Source organism: Canis lupus, chromosome 17 (genome assembly GCF_003254725.2).
Source record: "Canis lupus dingo isolate Sandy chromosome 17, ASM325472v2, whole genome shotgun sequence".
Classification (NCBI taxonomy): domain Eukaryota; kingdom Metazoa; phylum Chordata; class Mammalia; order Carnivora; family Canidae; genus Canis; species Canis lupus.
The window spans coordinates 2,050,785-2,072,708 of record NC_064259.1 but is presented as its reverse complement, the minus strand read 5'-3'; the positions used below and the strand labels follow the sequence as shown (position 1 = coordinate 2,072,708).

Below are 21,924 nucleotides of genomic sequence, written 5' to 3'. Positions count from 1 at the left end.
CCCACCTGCCTCCCTGGTTTTATGCATTAGGAGCTCCTCTCGTCTCCCTGTGATGTACAAAGCACAGAAGAAATACGGTGGCTTCTTTTCCACCATCCCCAGGCCTGTCCACGGTGCGTGGCATCAGCTGAAAAAGAATCAGATGGATAAAAGTGATGTGTTTAGTTCTGGGATGTGAGAGGAGGGAATGAGAGGGAAGGCACATGGCAGTCTGTTTGGTGTTTCTCTGCTTTTATGCCCAAATGAACTAGAAGATTTACAGGGTGAGAAGGGAGCTTATGTTTTTCAGCTTGTCTCTGAGGATATTCAGAATTAATACGTGAAACAGCCCAGCTTTCAAGAATAAACAAAAGGGACCCAGTGCATCCTCTGGGCCACTGCTGCCTATGCCCACCGTGTGCAGAGCACGTTCACCCCCTGGACTCCTGAACCACGGCAGAGCTGTGGGCACGGAGCTCGGTGGAGTCTGACAGGGCGCCAGAAGGGCCTGGACCTCCACCCTGGCTCCAGACAAAGAAGACCTGTTTCCAGGCACCTGTGAAAGATTTTATTGAGTCCGTCAGTCCTGCTAATATCTTAGGTCCAGTGTACACGGTTTACAGAGGCCCTGGTGGCTCCGAAGGCGAGTGCCCTACGCCAGCTTGAGGCACTGTGTGTTGAAGCTGTCCCCTTCTTTGCCAGCGACCGCCTGGAGCAGGGACTGCTTCTTCTGCATGCTGCGGGAGGACTCCAGCTCATACATGGTGGTCAGGTTGAAGAGCACGCTCTCGTGCAGGTAATGCTGGGGGTCCTGCTGGACCATGGCCTCCAGCTGCCGGAGGGAGTCCTTGAGTTTGCCCAGGTAGAGAAGGCACACGGCAGCGTTGTTGTTGGCCTGGGGAAGAGGAACACACGCATGGGGTCAGATACGGCTGCTGTCCAGGGCCCACGTGTCCCCCTGGTTGCGTGCATGAGGGGCAGTGGGCGTGGCTGTGGCTGGCTCTGTCGGAAACCCTCCCACGCCTGCCAGGACTGATGAGGATGGACACAGGACAGGCTCACGGTGTGCGCTCCTGGCTCTTTTGGGGCCTTACCACCGCATTTGTTGGGTCAATCTTGAGGATTTCTGTGAAGAATCTGTGGGCTTCTGCAAAGTTATTCTGACCAAGGTGAAGGAAAGCTCTGGAACATAACAGACAGGTAAACAGTTAACCAGAGGGGCAGGGCAGCTCCCCAGGTGGCACGGACAGGAACATGCCCCATCTGCCCCCTGCATAATCCTGAGCAGCCTGGTGCTGGGGAGGGGCCGCTGCAGCTGAATGAACCACACCCGTGTCCTGGCTGCCAAGTTAAACCCTCATTAGGTCAGAGGTCACGATGTCACCTCAATGACTCCTGCTCTCCAAGGACACCTGCATGATGGCGTGAGCTCTGCCCTGGGCACGGGCTCCATCGTCAACCTCTGCCCCCAGCCAGCCCCACAGTGTGCTTGACTCATGAGGACACAGAAACAGAGGCACTAAGGCAGCAGGGGGCACGAGGGGGCCTAGACTTAACAACAAATATTTACACACATTTGTGTGCAGACGGGCAATATCAACAGCAAGGGGAAAAATCTTAGGCATCTTCCGGTCTTAATGGATTTTAAGTTCTAGGAGACAGCAGCACATGTCCTGGTGGTGATGGAGAGGACTTCCGGGTCAGGTCTGGGTGCAGGGCTGGGAGGCCGTTCCTAGAGGGCTTTACTAAGGAGAGTCTGAGCCCTCAGGAAATCTGAGAAAATACTGTCGCATGAGGCTTACCTGTTCATTAAAACCATTATCCTGCCTTGTAGTCCATCCAATTTCTGTGTTACTTTCTCCACGTCTTGAAAATACTTCTCAGCTGTTTTTATGTCTCCAATCTGCCTGGACAGAGTTACTTAATCAGTTCAGGTAACACAACTAGTAAACGTACATCCACACCTAGAGTTGCTGGTGGGCTGGGCGAGGAGGACATGCTTGCACAGGTGGGGAAACTCTGGGAACCTCCCCAATCGTTACGTTTGGTGAAAGCGAATGCCACTTAGGATACAGTGGAACATCCATGCCTGTAGGTCAGGAAGGAAAATGCACTTGCCTTATTAAGTCTTAGGTTTTAATTTGTACCTTTTGAGAGGAATCCTAGTAGTAAGTAAAATAATAAATGACAACTTCCAGACAGGCGGCAGAGTAGGAGGGTCCTAAGTCCACCTGGGCCCATGGATTCGGCCAGAGAACACATCAGTGCAAACACTCCAGAAAATGACCCACAGGCAGAGCAAACTCTACAACTAAAGGCAGAGAAGACACCATGTAGGAGAGGGTAAGAGGGACAGAGACGAGGTAGGGAGTTACACCCTGGTAGCTTGGCTGGGGAGAGGGGCCTTGGGCGCAGGGAGGGGTCTGAAACAGACCGTCACACCAGGGATCCCAGATGGGGAACATGAATCCTCAGAGCATCTGGCTTTGAAAATCAGAGGGACTGATTTTTGGAAGTTCTTACAACCAGCCAGACGTCAACCCTGGAACGTCAAAAACCAGCTGGCTTGGCTCTGGGAGAACCCAGAGATGACAGGAAGCTGGGACTCTGCCCTCAAAAGGACACCACAGCAAACAGCCCACGGAGATCTATATTAGAAGCAGCGGTTTGAGAAATGCCTGCGGTGTACAGGAGGGAGAGTTAACGATCTCAGAGTTCCCGAGGGGCATGTGTGGGAAGCACCGAGGCACCTGCATTCATGTGTAGCTTGCTTGCCCTGTGCCCTGACCCCTCCAGCTGGGCCTGCTTCAGATGCTGTGGGTCCCCTTACCCAGAGGACCTGTGCCAACCCTGCCAACAATGTGTCCCCTGACTTCCCTAGGAGGATGCACACAACTTGTTAAAACTGCCCCCTGCCCCCTCCTGCGTGCTTGTACACACTTCCCAGGGGCCCCAGCTGACCCTGGTCTCTGTAGTGACTGCCATCCCCTGTGGAAGAGGGCCATCTGGTGTACACAGCTTGTGGCATGGTGCCCCTGCCCGTGGGTGCTTTGCAGAGTGGCCCTGGCCAGCCTGGGCTCTGCAGCAGCTGTGCATCCTCTGTGGAAGAGAACCAGGGCCACTTCATTGAAAGCATGCAACCTGCCCACTACTTTCAACAGCAAGAGACGTAGCTGACTTTCCTAACAGAGACAGTGCGGCAAAATAAAGAGATGGAGGAGTATGTCTCAGATGAAAGAACAGGACAAAACTGCAGCAAGAGACCTGAGCCAAATGGAGATTAGTATGCCCTATAGAGAATTTAATGATATAAGGATACTTACTGGGCTTGAGAGAAGAATGGAGGACATCAATGAAACCCTTAACACCGAGATAAAAAGAACCAATGAGAGATGAAGAACACAATAAATGAAATAGAAAATACACTAAATGGAATAAATAGCAGGTTAGAGGAAGCTGAGGAGCAAGCAAGTTAATGACCTGGAGGACAGAGTTATGGAAAGTAATCCAGCTAAGCAAGTGAGAGAAAAAAAGATTATGCAAAATGAGAGAACAGACTTCAGGACCTCAATGACTCTGTCAAGTGTAATACCAGCTGCATTACAGAGATCCCAGAAGAAGAGGGTGCAAAAAAGTGGCAGAACATTTACTTGAAGAAATAACTGCTGAAAACTTCCCTAATCTGGAGAGGGAAATAGACTCCCACATTCAGGAGGCACTGAGAATTCTCAACCACCCACAGAGGTCCACATCAGATACACACTAATTAAAATGTCAAAAAGCAGAGACAGAACAAGCAGCAAGATAAAAGAAGACAGTTACACACAAGGGAAACCCCACAGGCTATTGGGGACTTTTCAGTAGAAACTTCCCAAGCCAGAAGGGAGAGTGGGATGATACATTCAAAGTGCTGAAAGGGAAAAACCTGCAGCTGAGAACACTCTATCCAGCAAGTCTATCATTCAACGTGGAAGAGTGCTCACTTCAGCAGCAGAATGCTAAAATTGGAACGACACAGAGAAGATGAGCAGGGCCCCTACACCGAATAGGATGGGAAATGGAGACTTTCCTAGACAGACAAAAACTAAAGGAATTCATGGCTATTAAACAAGCCCTGCAATGAATATTAAAGGTTGACTCTTGGAGTGGAAAGAAACCATAAGTGAGGGTGATAAAAGTAAAAACACAAAAGCAGTAAAAAGAAGTATATCTGTAAAAGTCAGTCAAGGGATTCACAATATAAAAGGATGTAAAATGTGACACACCATATACCTAAAACCTATGTGTGGTGGGGGAGAGGAGTAAAGAATGGGCCCAAACTGTAGCGACCATCAATTTAACATAGGCTGCCATACACAGAAGATGCTGGCTACAGATGTAATGGTGAGCACAACTCAGAAACCAGTAATAGATGTGCAAAGAATAAGGAGAAGAGATTCCAAATATATCATTAAAGAAAGTCAACAAACCATGAAAGAGAGCAAGAGAAGGATCAGAGAAAAATTACACAACCACAAAATGAGTATAACAAAATGGTAGTAAGTACAAATCTATCAATAATTACTTTGAATGTAAATGGACTTAAGGCTCCAACCAAAAGACACTGGGTGACAGAGTACAGTAAAAAAAACAAAAAACAATGAAAACAGACCTATCCCATATGCTGCCTGCAAGATTCATTTCAGACCTAAAGACACCTGAAGATTGAAAGTGAGGGGGTGGGAAAGCATTTATCATGCAAATGGATATCAAAAGAAAGCCAGGATAGCAATGCTCTTATAAGACAAAATAGACTTTAAGAGAGAGAGACAAAGGGAAGATTCTATATGTAATAATAAAGGGAACAATCTAAGAAACAGATATAATAATTGTGAATATTTATGCACCCAGTATGGGAGCAACCAAATATATAAAACAGTTAATAACAAACATGAAGAAACTCACTGATAATAAGTAATAATTGTAGGGACTCTAACAGCACATTTACATCAATGGACAAATCATTCCAACAGAGAATAAGAGAAGAGTGCCTTTGAAGGACACACTGGACCAGAGAGATCTAACAGATATATTCAGAACATTCCATCAAAAGCAGTAGAAAGCACATTCTTTTCAAGTACACATGGAACAGTCTCCAGAACAGATCATGTATAAGGCCACAAAACCGATCTCAACAAATTCAAGAAGATCAAAGATACTGTCCATCTTTTCTGACCTCAATGCTATAAAACTAGAAACCACAAGAAAAATCTGTAAAGACCACAAACACATGAGGTTAAATAACATGCTACTAAACAATAAATGGGTCAAACAAGAAATCAAATAAATCAGGAATTACATGAAAACAAATGAAAATGAAGTTACAAGGGGTCCCTGTTCAGTAGGGAGTCTGCTTCTCCCTCTCCCTCTGCTCTGCCCCCCACCCTGCACATGGTCTCTCTCTAATAAATAAAATAAAAAATCTTAAAAAAAAACAAAACCCAAAATCACAAATGAGAAAGAACCAACAGCACAAAAATACAATTATGATAAGAGATTATGAAAAATTATACGCCAACAAATTGGACAACTGAGACCAAATGGTAAATTCCTAGAAGCATAAACTAACACTGAAGCAGAAAGAAATAGAAAATTTGAACAAAACAATTTCCAGCAATGAAATTTACTCAGTAACTAAAAATCTCCCAACAAACACAAGTCCAGGACCAGATGGCTTCACAGGGAATTCTACAAAACACATAAAGAAGAGTTAATACTTAATTCTTCTCAAACTCTTCCAAAAACTAGAAAAGGAAGAAAAACTTCCAAATTCATTCTACAAGGCCAGCATTATCCTGATACCAAACCAGATAAAGATACCACCAAAACTACAGGCCAACATCCCTGACGAACAGAGATGTAAAATCCTCAATAAACTATTAGCAAACCCAATCCAACAACACATTAAAAAAAAGAAAATTACCACAATCAAAAGGGATTTATCCCTGAGATGCAAGGGTGGTTCACTATTTGTAAATCAATCAACATGATACATCCCATCAATAAGAGAAAGGATAAAAACCGTATGATCACGTCAATAAATGCAAAAAAGCACTGACAAAGTACAACATCCATTCATGATAAAAGCCCTCAACAAGCGGGTTTAGAGGCAACATAAGATAATAGAAGGCATGTATGAAAAATCCACGGCTAGTATCATCCTCAATGGGGAAAAGCTGAGACATTTCCCCCTCAGGTCAGGAACAAAACAGGAATGTTCACTCTCACCACTTCTATTCAACATAGTACTGGAAGTCCTAGCCTCGGCAATCAGATAAGAAAAAGAAATAAAAGGCATCCAAATTGGTAAGGAAGAAATAAAGCTCCCACTATTTGCAGATGACATGACACTATATATAGAAAACCCTAAAGATTCCACCAAAAAGCTACCGTTACTGACAAATTCAGTAAAGTTGCAGGATACAAGATCAACGTGTAGAAATCTACTGCAATCCTATACACTAATAATGAAGCAGCAGAAAGAGAAATCAAGAAATCAATCCCACTTACAATTGCACCCAAAATAATAAAATACCTAGGAATAAACCTAACCAAAGAGGTAAAAAGATCTGTCTCTGAGGATGACACAAAGAAATGGAAGAAAGACATTCCATGCTCAGTGATTGGAAGAACATATATTGTTAAAATGTCTACATTTGAGGAATCTACAGATTTAATGCAATCGTTATTGTGATACCAATAGCATTTTCCCCAGTGATAGAGCAAACAATCCTAAAATTTGTATGGAACCACGAAAGACCCTGAATAGACAAAGCAATCTTGAAAAAGAAAACCAAAGCTGGAGCCATCACAATTCTAGATTTCAAGTTATATTATAAAGCTGTAGTAATCTAAACAGTATGGTACTGGCACAAAAACAGACACATAGATCAATGAAAGAAAACAGAAAATCCAGAAATAAACCCACAATTATATGGTCAATTAATCTTCAACAAAGGAAGCAAGACTATACAATGGGTGGTGGGGAGACAGTCTCTTCAACAAACCAGTGTTGGGAAAACTGGACAGCAACACGCAGAAGAATGAGATTGGACTACTCTCCTACAGCATACATAAAAATAAATTCAAACAAGGATTAAAGATCTAAATATGAGACTTGAAACCATAAAAATCTTAGAAGACAACAAAGACTATAACCTCTGTGACATCAGCCATAGCAACATTTTTCTAGATATGTATTCTGAGGCAAGGGAAACAAAAGCAAAAATAAACCAGTGGGACTACATCAAAATAAAAAGCTTCTATTCTGCACAGCAAAGAAAACAATCAACAAAACTAAAAGGCAACCTACTGAGTGGGGAAGGGTTAGTATCCAAAATATATCAGGAACTTATAGAATGCAACACCCAAGAAACAAATAATCCAATTTAAAAACTGGAAGAAGTCATGAGCAGACATTTCTCCCAAGAAGACACACAGATGGCCAACAGACACATGAAAAGATGCTCAACTTCCCTGGTCATCAGGGAAACGCAAACCCAAACCACAATGAGGTATCACCTCACATCTGTCAGAATGGCTACAATCAACAACACAAGAAACAACGAATGTTGATGAGGACGTGAAGAAAGGAGAACCTTGCACTGCTGGTAGGCATGCAAACTGGTGCAGCCACTCTGGAAAATGGTACAGAGGTTCCTCAAAAAGCTAATAGAGCTACCCCGTGTCCCAGCAATTGCACTACTAGGTATTTACTCAAAGAACATAAAAAGACTAATTCGAAGGGATACATGCACCACTATGTTAGAAGCAGCATTACCTGCCGTAGCCAAGACACGGAAGCAGCCCAAGTGTCCACTGATGAGTGGATAAAGGTGTGGTGTCTGTACACAGGAAGTATTATTCAGCCACAAAAAAGAATGAAATCTTGCCATTTGCAATGACATGGATAGAACTAGAGAGTATAATGCTAGTGAAGTAAGTCAGAAAAATACATACAATTTCACTCATATTTGGAATTTAATAAACAAAACAAACGAGCAAAGGGAAAAAAGAGACAAACAGAAACAGACTGTTAACTACAGAGGACATGTGGACGGTCACCAGAGGGGCGGTGGGCGGGGTGGGGGTTGGGGGAAACCGGTGATGCAGATGAAGGAGGCACCTGTTGTGGCGAGCAGCAGGGGATGTACGGAAGTGTCGGATCTCTATACTGTGAACATGAAACTAATATAACACTGTGTATTAACTACATTGCAATTTAAAGACAATTAAAAATAAAAATTCTTAAATATATTTAAAAAGCTTGAAAAAAAAAAAAAGGCACATTGTGTTTTGGTACAATAAGGCAGGCCCCAAATCAGGTTTTTGGGCTGTGACTGGTGAAATGACAGCAACTATCACATTCACAAATTTCAAAGTCATACTCTGATCCAATACAGAACTCTACTTTTTGTCAAAACAAAACCAAGCCACTCCGACTGGTGAAACACCTGAGGGAGCCCCTTAGCTGTCCTTGGCGCGGAGAGGGCCGGCCCTGACTCCTGACGGCTGGCATCTCCTGCACCGCCACTGCTGAGGCACCACAGCCTGGGCTCTGGGAAGCAGAGAGACTCAGATCTCCTTTTGCCGTCAAAGTGTAAGGAAGAGAATGAGAGACCTAACCTAATATCTTGAGAATATATGGAAAATAAAAAATCCTGTTAGAGCACAAACCTCACTAAAGGGTCATATAGAAACAATGTCCTTAGTGTTCCAGGGCTAGCTCGGGGAAGTGGACCCGGGGCTAGTGAGCTCTACGTTACAGAACAGAGAGAGGGACGGGGGGTCTGTAATCCAGATCCTGATCTTAGGCCCTGGTGGGGGCCGCAGACAGCCAGTGTGTGAGCGGGGACACCGGCTGCTCTGAGCTCCACACTGTTTTCCTGGAAGCCTGTGTGGCCTTGAAGCTGGAATGTGTCCCAGTGGAGCAAAGGGCAGGGGTGCTCACCGCCCCGAGGCACAGAGGCGGGTCCCTTCGGTTCAGGATTACCCTCCAGCGGCTGCTGCTGGTGTCTTGGTCCCCCTCCGTTACCCTGAGAGAGGGGCTCGCTGTCTGGTGACAGAAAGGACACTGACTATACTGCTGCTGCTGTGAGCAGTAAGTGCCCCTCGCCTCTCTTCTGGGAGCGCCCTGACTTCTGCCAGCATCCAGGAAACCCGCAGCGAAGCACAGAGCTCGCACGGAGGACAGAGCTTCAGACCTTTCCCAGTTGGTCATGCGCACCCACACAAAACCACAAGTCAAGCCACGTTAGTAGGAAGAGAAGACGCACAGAAGGCAGAATGGCATTTGTCGCTTGCTTCCCCTCTTGTGCTCCACAGTTTGAAGTCCTCCGCTGCAGACATCTCCCTAGGTGACGTCAAAGAAGCTGGAGTCTGTAGGCTCCACGCCATGTCCCCAGTTCGAACATCTGAACCTCCAACGTGTGTCCGTCCACCTTACCCTGGGCCTCGTTTTAGAGGACCAGGCTGCAAACTCCATGAAGTCACGGGGGCCAGTGCTATTTACCCAGCCCTGCGGATGTGGCGGGTGGGGGCTGTGCCACGAGCTTCCCACACTGCTCCGCTCTCGCACTCTGGCCTCTGGTGTCTGTATTTATTGCCACCGTTTATATTGAGATATAAACGGATATTTATTGAGATATATTTGACACACTGAAAATCTGAGGTATAGGACGTGTTTGGTTTGGTATGTTTATGTGTTGCAATCATTTAAAGATCAAATGTCAAAAGGCAATTAAAATTATTGCAGAATATCTAGCAAAGAAGCCCAGACCTAATAACCCAGATTATTTGAAGAAGACACCAGATAAATAGTGGATGAATTAGCCAAGAGAAGACATGAACAGAATTATAAATGTGAAAGGAGAAATCGCTGTAGGTAGAAAAGAAATCGATCATGAAAGAGCATCGCAGTTTACAGAACTCCGCGCAAACATGTGTGAACTCGTGGCCCAAACAGGTGATGTCCCAGGACGCTGACGTGCCACAACTGATCTCGGGAACAGAGAAGAGCCCTCGGGCTAGAACATAAAAGCCCGCTACTAACAGTGATAAGTTAGGAAGCGCAATCAGCATCGATGCCACAAATAAAAACTCATGCTTGGCCCAAGCATTTCATCAGTGACTTACTCAAACCTTCAAGGAACAACAGCTAATTCCAAAATATCTGAAATTTGCCAGAGATTAGCAAAAGAAGGAAAGTCTTTAACTCCTTTTCATTAAGAAGGAAGGCAGCAGCATATGTGAAAGGTGCTTGCGGCTGCGAGCCTCTCAACGTGAGGGTCCAGGGAAACCCGCCTGCCTGAGCCGCCCGAGAGGCGCCGGTTCTGCGGTGACAAATGCCACAACGTTCCTGCAGCGAGACTACAGAGGCCTCCCGGGGGGTGCTGTGGGGGCTTCCTCCTGTCCTCCAGCCCGTCCCAGAGACGGTGGCCTTGCGAGGTCCCTGGGAGCCAGGCCAGTTTGTGCCCAGGCCCCCCGCCCGGACTCATACCTGTTCCCCAGCACAGATCCTAGCACAGCCATCACCGCCTAGGCCCTGGCTGAGCCTTCCGTGTTCCGCGTGGGGAGCCGCGTGGTGAGAGGACAGTCAGAAGCACAGCTCCGGTGCCACCGCATCAGGTGGCGTCCTGCCACCGCAGGCTGGGAGACCCTCTGACTCTGTAGACAGTGCCAGGCCCCAGGGCCCTTCCTGTGTCCTGCTGGCCAACTTCGGTTATGGAAACACGGGTGGGGAATTCATCTGGAAAAACCATTCAGCTCAAGTTTTTATGTTTGTATCTATAAAACATTTTCGTACTTTAAAGCTTATCAAACCGGTATGCTCCTGATGGGCCAAGCCCTCAGATTAGTGGGTGTACGATGGTGCCGTGAGCTGCTGCTGTCTCACGGGGCTCCCTTCCTCCGCGGGTGCTCTCCACGGCATGCCCCGTGAAGCATCCTGAGCGCAGACAGCCCTGGGGCGGATCTTGGCTCTCATCTCCTTTTGCCTGGCTGGGAAGGAGGCAGGGTGAATGAGCAAGCCGCCTGCTCCCGCGTCCACACTTCCCACTGCCTCTGGAGCACGGTGTGCCCCGCTTTAGCGACACCACAGGACAGCATCACTTCCTGCTTTAGTCCACGCTGCCCGGGAGACTGCTTTTACCTGGCGCTTCCTGAACTCCGCCGCGGTGGAGGCTTCCCTGCCTGGTCACTGTCTGCCCCCAGCTCTTGGCCGGGACCCAGGGACCCTGGTCTGCAGCGTGGTGGACCTGCTCTCAGGTGGTCGCTCATGTGCCCTGGGCTCCTGGACCTCACTGGAGCACAAAAGGCTCCTTTCCTGCTGTGAGGGACAGCACCCTGGGACCTGCTCTCCTTGGAGCGAGGACAGAAAAGTCACAGGCCAGGAAGCCTGAGTGGGCTGGCTCCGCGGGACTGGCTGTCGAGTGTAAATAAATGCTCCTCGTACGCATGGTCGTCTGATTACACTGCTCTTTGTTAGATCGTGCGAGGAACTCCCTCAGAGGACACGCTGTCCCCTGCCGCATTTGCAGCCTCGATGTCCCTTTAGGAGCAGAGATTCCTACTCCACCCGACTCTCCCTCTAACTGGCCGCTCAGCCCACCTGCGTGCAGGGCGATGTTTGAAGGAGGCTCCGCAGGAGAAAGATGCACGGGGATGGGAGCAGGACCAGGGACGCGAGTTCTGATCAGGTGGCGTTACCTGGTCTGCGGGTGCGCTGACAGGAGGTAACGTGCCAAGGTGAGAGATGGGCTCGCCCCTCAGGTCCAGGTCCTGACCGCACCTGGAGTAGCATTCTCCAGGAGGCCAGGGCAGCAGCCTGGGGCGTCGGAGGCAGTGAGACCACACGCAGCGCTCAGCCTGCCCCTGGGCCCCTCTGCGGGGGCGGCGAGGCAGAGAGGAAGCACGCTTGGGTGCCCCGGGGCCCGGAGGGGCCGGGCCGGGGCTGTTTCCGAACCTGGGTATGGATCAGCTGCCTGCTGGGCAACCATGGCTCCGTGGTGAGCACGCCTGGGGCCTGGAGAGTTGGGTGCATGTGTCCTGAAGCAGGTGAGGGTTCGGGGCAGGGTAGGGCTCCCGGGCCTGGGTGTCAGGTCAGGGCAAAGCGCGCGGCCAACTTGGGCAGAGAGAGATGGGGGCCAGTCCTGTGCCTAGGCCCTCGGGCCCTCAGAATTGCTCTTTATCACAACCAGGGGGCCAGAAAGCTCTAGAAATTCTCTGTGAATTCAGGTCGTTGTGTGCTTTCTCCCAGGGAGATTTACTCTTTGAATGCTAACTGCGCCGGCGCAGGACCCCGGCCCAGGGGGTAGGGCGCCCCAGACCGCAGAACACAGGATGGGCCGCAGGAGGCTCACGGCCGGGCTGGCTGCTCGCGCCGTGTCCCAGCAGGAACCTCAGCTTCCGCGCTCGGCCCGGGAGCTCCGGGGAAGGCCTGCCCGGCCGTCTTCACGGCTCCCCCTCAGACCCAGAGGCTGCAGAGCACGCTGACCCACCGGGCGATCCGTGCCTCGGGCGCACATGCCGGGTCGCCCCTTGAGGAGCTCTGGCGGAGGCGTGCCGCAAGTGGGAAGTAGCGCAGTCTTGGTCTCCTTTTCTAAGTCACCGAGTTCCGACGGTGTGTTCTCGGGCAGCGGTAAACCTATCAGTGAGAGGTGTCTGACAAACAGTTTCTGAGCGATGAGGTCCCCTGGCCACTCGACTGGGATTCAGGGAGTCAGGTCAACCAGCTTCCTTTGTCTGTCTTCCTGTCTTCACCCGGTGGGAATTCCTGACCAGGCATCACTTCCCTCCACCCTGAGAGGGAGGAAGATCACGAGCTTCCCCTGCACTGTTTGCCACCTTCCACAAACCCACTGTGGAAGCTGGTACTTCTCTCCAGGATTTCTGTGTCTAGAGAGTTCTCTGTACGAGCTGGGGCCAGGAATGTCTGCAGGGAAATGTTCACACAGTCCCAGCCTGACACGACCGCGGTACTCGGTCGGATCCACGACTCCCGCTGCAAGACGTGTTTCAGGTCTCGGGATTCCTAAATGGAAATCCGGCATATATTCTTCAAATTATGTGAACCGAGACTCAGAAATGAAATTTCTGACTTTGTCCTACTAGATTCCAGGCACAGCACTGTGTTCTCTGCTTGGCCTGTCCTGCTCTGCCTGCACGGTGACCCCAGGGGAGGGTCACCAGCATCCACCGTGCACGGTTCAGTGGCTTGCCTGGGCTCACATGCTAGCTGAGCACCGAGAACTGACCGAAACCCGGGTCTTCCAGACTCTACAGTGTGCGCCTGGATATCCACGCCATTATTTAGTGAAAGTGGCCCCTAAAAGCCCCACATAGAGGCCCCTGAGCACCCGGGCCTTCACTGTCAGACTCTCCTTGGACCCTAGTGCATGTCTCATCTGCCTCCTGTGAACAGTATGGGCTGGGGGTGGGGAGGAGTAGGAGACATGTGTGCACATGTGCATGTGTATGTGGCATGGAGAAGAGGGGTGTGTGCACGTGTGTGGTGGGGAGGGGGGGTGTACGTGTGTATGTGGATCACTGGGAGTGTAGGAGGGGTGTGTGCATGTGTGCGTGTTATGTGGAGGATGGGTGTGTGTGCATGGACGACCAGAGGTGTCAGACGAGTGTGTGCATGTGTGCATGGATGACCCGGGGTATAGGAGGGGTGTGTGCACGTGTGTGTGTGGACTGCGGGTGCAGGAGGAAGGAGTGTGTGCACGTGTGCATGGACGACCGGGGGGTATAGGAGTGTGTGCGTGGATGGCTGGGGGTGTAGGAGTGTGTGTGTGTGTGTGTGTGTGTGTGTGTGTGTATGACTGGGGAGTAGGAATGTGTGTGTGTGGAGGAGGGTGTGCATGTGCATGGACTTGGGGGTGTAGGTGTGTGTGTGTGTGTGTATGACTGGGGAGTAGGAATGTGTGCACGTGTGTGTGTATGGAGGAGGGCGGTGTGCATGTGCATGGACCCAGGGGTGTAGGAGGAGTATGTATGTGTGTGTGTGTGTGTGTGTGTGTATGTATGACTGGGGGAAGGAGGAGTGTGTGCATGTGTGTGTGTGGAGGAGGACGGTGTGCATGTGCATGGACCCGGGGGTGCATGAGGACAGGACCACCCTTCCGTGAGAACCCGAGCTCTGGGCTCAGGGGGCCCTTGTTCTTCCTCACCTCTCGGGCCTCGGGAGGGCTCACCTCACCCACCCACAGGGAAGCCTTAGCCTGCTAACGTGTGAAGTGGCAGGGGGCGCCCGTGGTGGAATGGTCTAGCACGGCGCCCGCTCAGGGTGAGTGGTGCTCCGCAGACGTCTGGCCTTTCCCTGACCATCAGGGAGTGCCTGTTGCTCACCGCCCTTTCCCCAAGCCCGGCTCTGGGACATTATGGCAGAAACCCTAACAGACTGACGGTGTGTGGGGAGCAGAGGCCGCCGAGGCTCAGTGTGAAGGCGGGGTCGCCGTCCAGGGAGACCCAGGTGAGGAGGGGCGCTCATGCCTCTACCACCCGCCAGTCCAGGAGGGCACATCCTGGCTTCAGCGACGTGCCCTCCCCTGCTGCAGTGCTGGGGCCACTGCTTCGAGCTGGACATCCTCTGTACAGTCTACGCAGCTTCACGTGCTCTTTCCAGCAAAGTATCAGCCAGTTTCTCTATTATCAGCCACGTTGTTTTTTTTTTATTATTAAGATTTTATTTATTTATTCATGAGAGACACAGAGAGAGAAGAGAGAGAGAGAGAGAGGCAGAGACACAGGCAGAGGGAGAGGCAGGCTGACATGGGACTCGATCCAGGTCTCCAGGAGGCCCTGGGCCGAAGGCGGCACTAAACCACTGAGCCACCCGGGCTGCCCTATCAGCCACGTTCTAATAAGATTCTCTATGGTTTTATCGGCACTTTTCTGAGGGCAACAGGATGACGTCTAAGGTAATATGTTTCAAGGCGTCACCAATGAAGGTCTATGTAGATTCACATTCAGCAGTCGGGCTTCCCAATCACATCAAGGACTTCATACCCAATACCGTCAAACCAGAATTACCCTAAATAACCTTTAAGAGACATTTGATGTGAAACTATTTCTTTTCCTTTTTTTTCTTTTTGAAGATTTTATTTTTCTGAGAGAGACAGAGCGAGCACAAGCAGGGGCGGAGGGATATGCGGAATCCCCACTGAGTGCAGAGCCTGACGCAGGGCTCAGTCCCGGGACCCCAGGACAACAACTTGAGCCAAAGCAGACGCTTCACCCACTGGGCCTCCTGGGGCCCTCTGTGCTGTTTTGTAAATACAGAATGAGCACTGACTCCCGGGCCCCCCAGGCAGGGACTGTGCGCCATAGCCTGTGCACCCAGTGTGGCCCCTACCTGGAGGAAGATCCGGCCGATGCCGCTCAGCAGCTGTGGCTCCTGCTTTGGGTAGTACTGGATAACTGAGTGATAAGCATCCACAGCCAGCACATAGTCCTACGGGGAGAAAAAGTGGAAGGGCATTTTTGAGTTAAGAAGATCACTCTCTGTCTTACGAAGTTAGAAGCTCAAGTACCTGCAGACTCACGTGTGCAGAGGGGGCACGCCAACACGGGAGCCGGGCCCGCGAGGTGAGCACAGGCCTGCCTGACCACACGTCACACGGGGTTCCAAGTTCTGTTGGAAGCCAGAGTCAGGAAACCCCTTCCTCTCGCTGTGGGGCCTCTTGCTCCCACCATCTAGGTGGCAACACTCACTCTTCCTGACAAAATTATTAAGCGAATCAGTGAATTTCATCTTGTCACCATCTGCCAATTACACGCACCAAATTTATAACAGGATCTTAAACGTTTTCTACGCTAGAAATTGAGGGAAAGTCCTTAAGTGCAAACACACAGAAAACAGCACCAGATGCCCTCACTGAGAGCAGCACAGGACCCTCGGCGGGGCTCACAGTGGATGTTGGCATGTGCTGCGGCAACTCCGCCGGAATCAGAGGTGTGTGTGGGGGACATTGAACGGGTTCCACTGGCTCCTGTGCTGTGCCTTCACCGCCCTCCCCTCCATTGGAGCCCTGTCTGTGGCCCGACCATCTGCACTCCCTTGCGCCCAGAGCCTGCCCGCGGGGGGCACTCAGCTAATGCAGAGGGCTGTAAACCCTGTCCACTCACACGTGGTGACCCCAGTCACCTCTCTCCAGTGTGAGAAAGTCACTTGCCAGAGTCACCTGGACACAGCCCTTGGCTTGTCTCCGGTCCCCACAAACCCAGGCTCCAGGGCACAGCAGTGATCACTGTGATGGTTACTGAGTAGGCTCTTGTGTTGGGCGCTGTGTTTTCCCTGAGTTACAGCACAGACGAGAAACACGGCTCCAGACGCACGTCCCTCCTAGCTCATTCTTCCTAACCCATGAGCACTTCCTTTATTCCTCCACATTTTCAGTCTGATCCAAACTGGGGCTGGAGTTAAAGATGGGTGACAAGTAAAATCCCAGTGTAGCACGAAAAGAATGAAAAAACTCTAGTCTGGCCCCTTCAGTGAAGCTCATTAAGACAAATTTTATTCAAGATGTGATGCTCCGAGGAGGACCCTGACAGCACCTGCCTTCCTTCCCTGTGGCTGCTCGCTGTCTATCACTGCCACCCACAGCAGCGCCACGCTGTATCCAGTGTCATGTGTGCATGCACACGTGTGTGAACATGCAGGAGCATGTCAGCGAGTGTGTGAATGTGGGAGGCATGGGGCAAGGCACAAGTGTGAGAAAGCAAGCATGTATGAGTGTGTGAACAAGCATGAGCAAGTGCATGCATGCAGCCATGTGCATGAGAAACCAAGGGGGTACATGAATGTATGCACAAGTGTGAGGATGAACACAGGAGCAAGTGTGAGCACAAAGGGGTACGCAAGCATGAGCATGTGTGAGCAAGTATGTGCATGCAAGCATGAGCATGAGAAAGTATGCACACAGGTATGAGTGCAAGTGTGGGCATGTGTGTGTAAGCCTGTACTCACAAGCAGGAACAGGTATGTGCAGAAGTGAGTGTGCAAATGTGAGCATGTCTGTGCTAAGTAGGAGCAGATATGTGCAGGGGTGAGTGTACAGGTGTGAGTGTCTGCAAGCATGTACTTGCAAGCAGGTATGTGCAGGGTGAGTGTGCACATGTGAGCATGTATGTGTGAGCGTATACTCACAAGCATGAGCAGGTATGTGCAGGGGTGTGTGCATCTGTGTGCAAGCGTGTACTCACAAGCACAAGCATGTGCAGAGGTGAATGTGTGGGTGTGAACATGTATGTATGAGCACGTACTCACAAGCATGAGCAGGGGTGAGTGTGTGCACGTGTGCATGTGTGTGCAAGCATGTACTCGCAAGCGAGCAGCTATGTGCAGGGGTGAGTGTGCAGGTGTGAGCATGTATGTGTGAGCGTATACTCACAAGCTGAGCAAGTATGTGCAGGGGTGTGGGTGTGAGCATGTGCTGAGAGGCACTCTGGTGGGGAGGCAGTGCTGCATCCTGCTCGGTGGCTGGCGTGGCCCTGGGGCGGCCGGGGCCCCCAGCTGAGAGCCCACGAGCTCCAGGCCCCCCAGACCTCTGTGGGGGGGGGTCACCTGCTGTAATGCGACACCTACCCCTTACTGCTGGTTTAGAGCGAACAGAAGGCAGACCTGCCGTTCTTGTTAGTGCTGCAGTGTCACTGAGGCGTGCCAGCCCTTGTGCCCCGAATCTTGGCTTGTGTGTCACTCACTCTCACTCTACTGACGCTTCCAGCTGAGCTGGCGCCGCGGAGAGCCAGATCCAGGGTGTGGAGGGCGGCTGAGTGCCCACTTCCGGCTGGCAAGTCCATGGAAGCCAATGTCACTGCCTCGTGGCTCTGGTTCAGCCCTTGAGGCCGGGTGAATTCCAAAGATAATTTGAGATGGAAAGGACAGCTTTAAAAAGCCAAGCAATGATCCCCGCGGATCTGTGGAAACACGAGTCTCCTGGGAGAGTAAACCAGGGCAGAGCCACAGGCGTGGGAAGCACGTGGGAAAGCTGGCTTCCTGGCAAGAGGTCAGGCCGCAGAGGAGCAGGGGCTGCGGGGCCGCCACGAGGTCGGCTGTGGGGACAGGTGCCCGCTCCTGCTGCCTGGACGGGACGTGGCATGGGAGCAGCTGCAGCCTTGGGGACGGGCTCAAGGAGCTTCTTATCACATGAGGCAGAGCAGGAGTGTGTTGGAAAGCATCCCTAAGTGGACTGTCATTACCTGAAATGGTTTATTTACTGGAAGTGAAGGGAACACGGCCTCTTAAAAGGATGTCTCCGCTGAGCTCTCCGAGTTTACTGCACACTGCAGAGCACGCAGGCTGGCTCCGAGGCAGGCCACGAGGGACTGCTTACAGGACAGGCCTGTTTTAGTTCCACGCTCACCCTTCTCCTACAGCAGCTACGTGGGTTTGGTGGCCGTGAAGCTGGATTTACAACGGTTTGCAGCCAGAAAGGATTTGTGTGCAGTGACAGAGGCAGGAAGAAGCTGGTGTCACCTGTGTGGGGCAGGGACACATGGGCCTCGGCGCACCTGAGGCGGTCAGCGGCATACCCAAGCAGCCGGCCAGCGTGGGCGCCCTAGCACTACCACGGGTCTAGGGAAAGGAACTGGCATTTAAAATGTGAGACAGGAAATCTCCCAGGCCTCAGAATGCACGTCACTGGGCCCAACAACATGTCTTGCGGGTATCTGGGGCTGAGACGCCTGAGTAGATTTCTCATCATAAAAAAGTATTTCTTTCACCGTAACAGAACGTTATTCAAAATAACTGAATGGCTGATGACATAACTCAGTGTCGCCTCACAAACAGCTAAGGCATACGCCAAGGCCGCACGTGCTCACCGACAGCCAGGGAAGGCGCATGCACGTGCTCACTCAGGCCTCCACGGCACAATTTTCACTTTTTGTAACTCATGAAAATGAAAGATTAGCTGAAAATTGCAAATTACACTGCATTCATCATAAGGCATTTCTGAAACAATGATAGGTTGTCTTGAGTCCCAACGATATAGGTGGAAACTTCCATTTGGTGCTTGACGGTGTTCTTACCACCACAGTGCAACAAAGAAAAGCACTTTTATCCCATAATCTTCTATTAATGTGTCTTAGCGATGCAAATAAAAATCTACCAGTGGAACAGGTAACTTCCCTCTGGGGGGTTTTAGCCCCATGATTAATGAGACGTTGGCCCTGTAGATTTACAGTTTGCTCTTTGTTTGCAGAAGCCAGTGCGGCAGCTGCAGTGGCCCCAGGGCAGCGGGCTGGCCTGTGGGTTCCAGAGCTGGGAGCATGGCCTGTGGAGGGGAGGAGGGGACAGGGCCCGGCTCTAGGGAAGGACCTGCCTGCTGCCAGGGCCGTGGGGGTGAGGGCACAACTGCCCTCCTGCCCACACACGTGCCCGGGGCAGGCTCAAGGCTCGGGTACAGGAGCACGAGCGCTGTGGTCACTGCATGGGCTGCCACCCTGTCAGAGCTACCCATGTGCACACAGAAGGCGGAATGCTCTGAGCTCCTCCACCCACACTGCCCTCACCCTGGGCGCTGGGGGTGGGGGGCGGGCGCTTGCAGGAATGTCAGAGCCGGAGGGGCTTCAAACACGGCTTGGGGACATGAAGGGCGCTGCAGAGTCACTGTGCCCCAGTGTCTCGCCTCTGCTGGAGCCACCTGGATGGGAGCCATGGGCACAGCCAGGGCAGGCTGCTCTGAAGCAGGTTCAGGCTGCCCGTCCTCTTCCTGAGTGTGCACGGGCTGTGCTGAGAATTCAGCCCTCCCACAGGGCTGCCAGGGGCGGGTGTGTAAGGTGGCTGTCACGCCAGGGCCAGCCGCTGGACTCCGCCACCCGAGGAACTGCCTGCTGGGCTTTGCTGAAGATCGAGCTCAGGAATGACCTTGGCCTGACCTGTGGGGGACTCAGGGTCTGGGTCTCATGACAGCCCAGAGGTCTGTGGCTGGCAGCTCGCCCCGTCCGCCCCCCCCCCCAACCCCGCAGCTTTGGCAGCGCCACCAGTGGGATGCAGGTCATGCAGGTCACCAGGCGGCTGTGCTGCAGGTTCCCATCAGAGGGAGGAGCTGCCAACACTGCTCTCAGCTGCAAGGGCCTGTGTGAGACGAACAGGCTAGAGGAAACAAAGGAGCAACGCCTGAGGTCAGCCTCCTGGGGTGTGAGCTGCGCCCTCCAAGGCAGAAGGCTGCGGGTGGCTTCCCTGAGACGCAGGTCTTACAGGGGTGGGGAAGCCACGGGGCATCGGTCAGCACGTCTGGTCAGGACAAGGGAAAACAGCCCCCTACCACGGGGAGGGCAGGGCCACCTTTCTGGGATGGAATCTAGAGGAAACTATGCGAGAGCGAGGGAGGATGAATGATGATTTTAATTAAATCACCGAGACCCAAGTTGAACAATTGAACTTGACAATGTAAGCTGTATATTCTGCTGAGATGTCTTTCAGTATAAACTAACGCCGTGCACGATGTGGTACGCAGCCCTCTGCTCGGTAAAGCCTCCCGCCCACCGCGGGGCACTCCTGCACCCGTGTGCCAGCCGGGCCCCCGCAGCTTCTGCTGACACCCTCCTCAGGACGCACGTACCTTCATCAGGAGCAGGCAGTTTGCCATGGAGCACATCACCCGGCCCAGGCGGGACCTCCACAGCTGAATGGAGGCTGCAAGAGAGGGGCAGTGGTGAGCGTGCGCAGGTCGGAGGCACATCCTGGCTCTCGGCCATGGTCTTGGCCCCGGGGCTGCTGGGAACCGGGCATCAGGCCAGGGCTCTTGGCTCTGGGTGGAGGATGGATGCAGAAGTGACACGGCAAGAGCAGGAGGGCAACCGGTCTGCTCGGGGCAGACGGGAGACCCCACAGCCCAACCAGCACCTCACTCAGAGAACGAACACATGGGCTCGCCTGCAGTCTATCCAGTAGAAAAACAGGCATGAAATTTCAATAAAAATCTCATTAAAAAAGAGTAGCATAGGGGCACATAGGTGGTTCAGTCAATTAAGCACCCAACTCTTGATTTTGGCTCAGGTCATGATCTCAGGGTCAGCGCAGAGTCTGCTTGAGATTCTCTCTCTCCCACTACTCCTCTCCCCCGTATCACACGCACACACACACTCTCACTTTCTCTCAAATAAATAAACAAAATCTTCAAAAAAAGAGTAGCTAGATGGCCGATATATTCATAAAGAAAAAAACCTGCCCAATATCATTAGATATTGGGGTGCCTGGGTGGTGCAGTCAGTTGAGCACCCAACTCTTGGGTTCAGCCTGGGAGGTGATTGCATGGTCACATTTGAGCCACTGCCCAGGGCTTAGACACTACCCAGGTAAGCTGCAGGAGGTGCCGCCCACCTGCCTGGGGGCACAGTCCCACCCAGCTGTGGCACCTCCTGCTGTAGGGCTGGCAGCTGGCTCACCCGCCAGGGTGTCTGCACGCCCAGCTCTGCTTTCCGAGGTCTCCCTCTCCAGTCCCTAACTGCACAACCTCTTAACTGAAAAACCGTAACTCCAATCCTGCCTTCACAGGCTCTGTGAGCATCAATGTGAGAAGGGCACAGAAATGCTGCCTAAAAGGTCAGGAGCACCCTCACATGAGAGGGAGGATGGCAATGATGCAGAATCAGAGCCGGCTCCCTGGGGGTGTCTGTCCAGTGGTGGCTTATGGTCACACACGTGGCCCAGGAGGAAGGTGGATATGCTACCAGGGGAGCATGGAGGGATGGGAAGGAGGGTCATAATGGGGGCTGTGGGGAGCACAGTGGGAGTGGAGAGGGCAGGGGAGCACGGTGGGAATGGGGAGAGTGGGAGTACAGCAGATGAGGAGGAAGGCAGGAGTGGGGGGACATGGGGAGCACAGTGAGAGTAGGGAGGGCAGAGGAGCAGGGTGGGAGTGGGAAGAAGGGTGGGAGTGGGGAGGACAGAGGAGCAGG

General features: G+C 51.7%; 1 protein-coding gene and 1 pseudogene across 5 annotated transcripts in view; one reads left to right on the top strand and one right to left on the bottom strand.

Moving 5' to 3' along the window:
- Positions 1–524: 524 nt before the first annotated feature.
- TRAPPC12 (trafficking protein particle complex subunit 12) overlaps positions 525–21,924 on the bottom strand; it is an 83,374-nt gene continuing 61,974 nt past the window's right edge. For all 5 annotated transcript variants that reach the window (XM_025454764.2, XM_025454765.3, XM_025454762.3 and 2 more), the window contains exons 8-12: positions 20,586–20,659; positions 15,374–15,472; positions 1,782–1,882; positions 1,074–1,161; positions 525–874 (exon numbers count right to left, since the gene is read on the bottom strand). In XM_025454764.2, the coding sequence (XP_025310549.1) occupies positions 632–874; positions 1,074–1,161; positions 1,782–1,882; positions 15,374–15,472; positions 20,586–20,659 (605 nt within the window). In that variant the 3' untranslated portion in view covers positions 525–631. The remainder of the gene's footprint in view (positions 875–1,073; positions 1,162–1,781; positions 1,883–15,373; positions 15,473–20,585; positions 20,660–21,924) is intronic.
- LOC112665122 (U6 spliceosomal RNA) lies at positions 3,956–4,051 on the top strand (annotated as a pseudogene).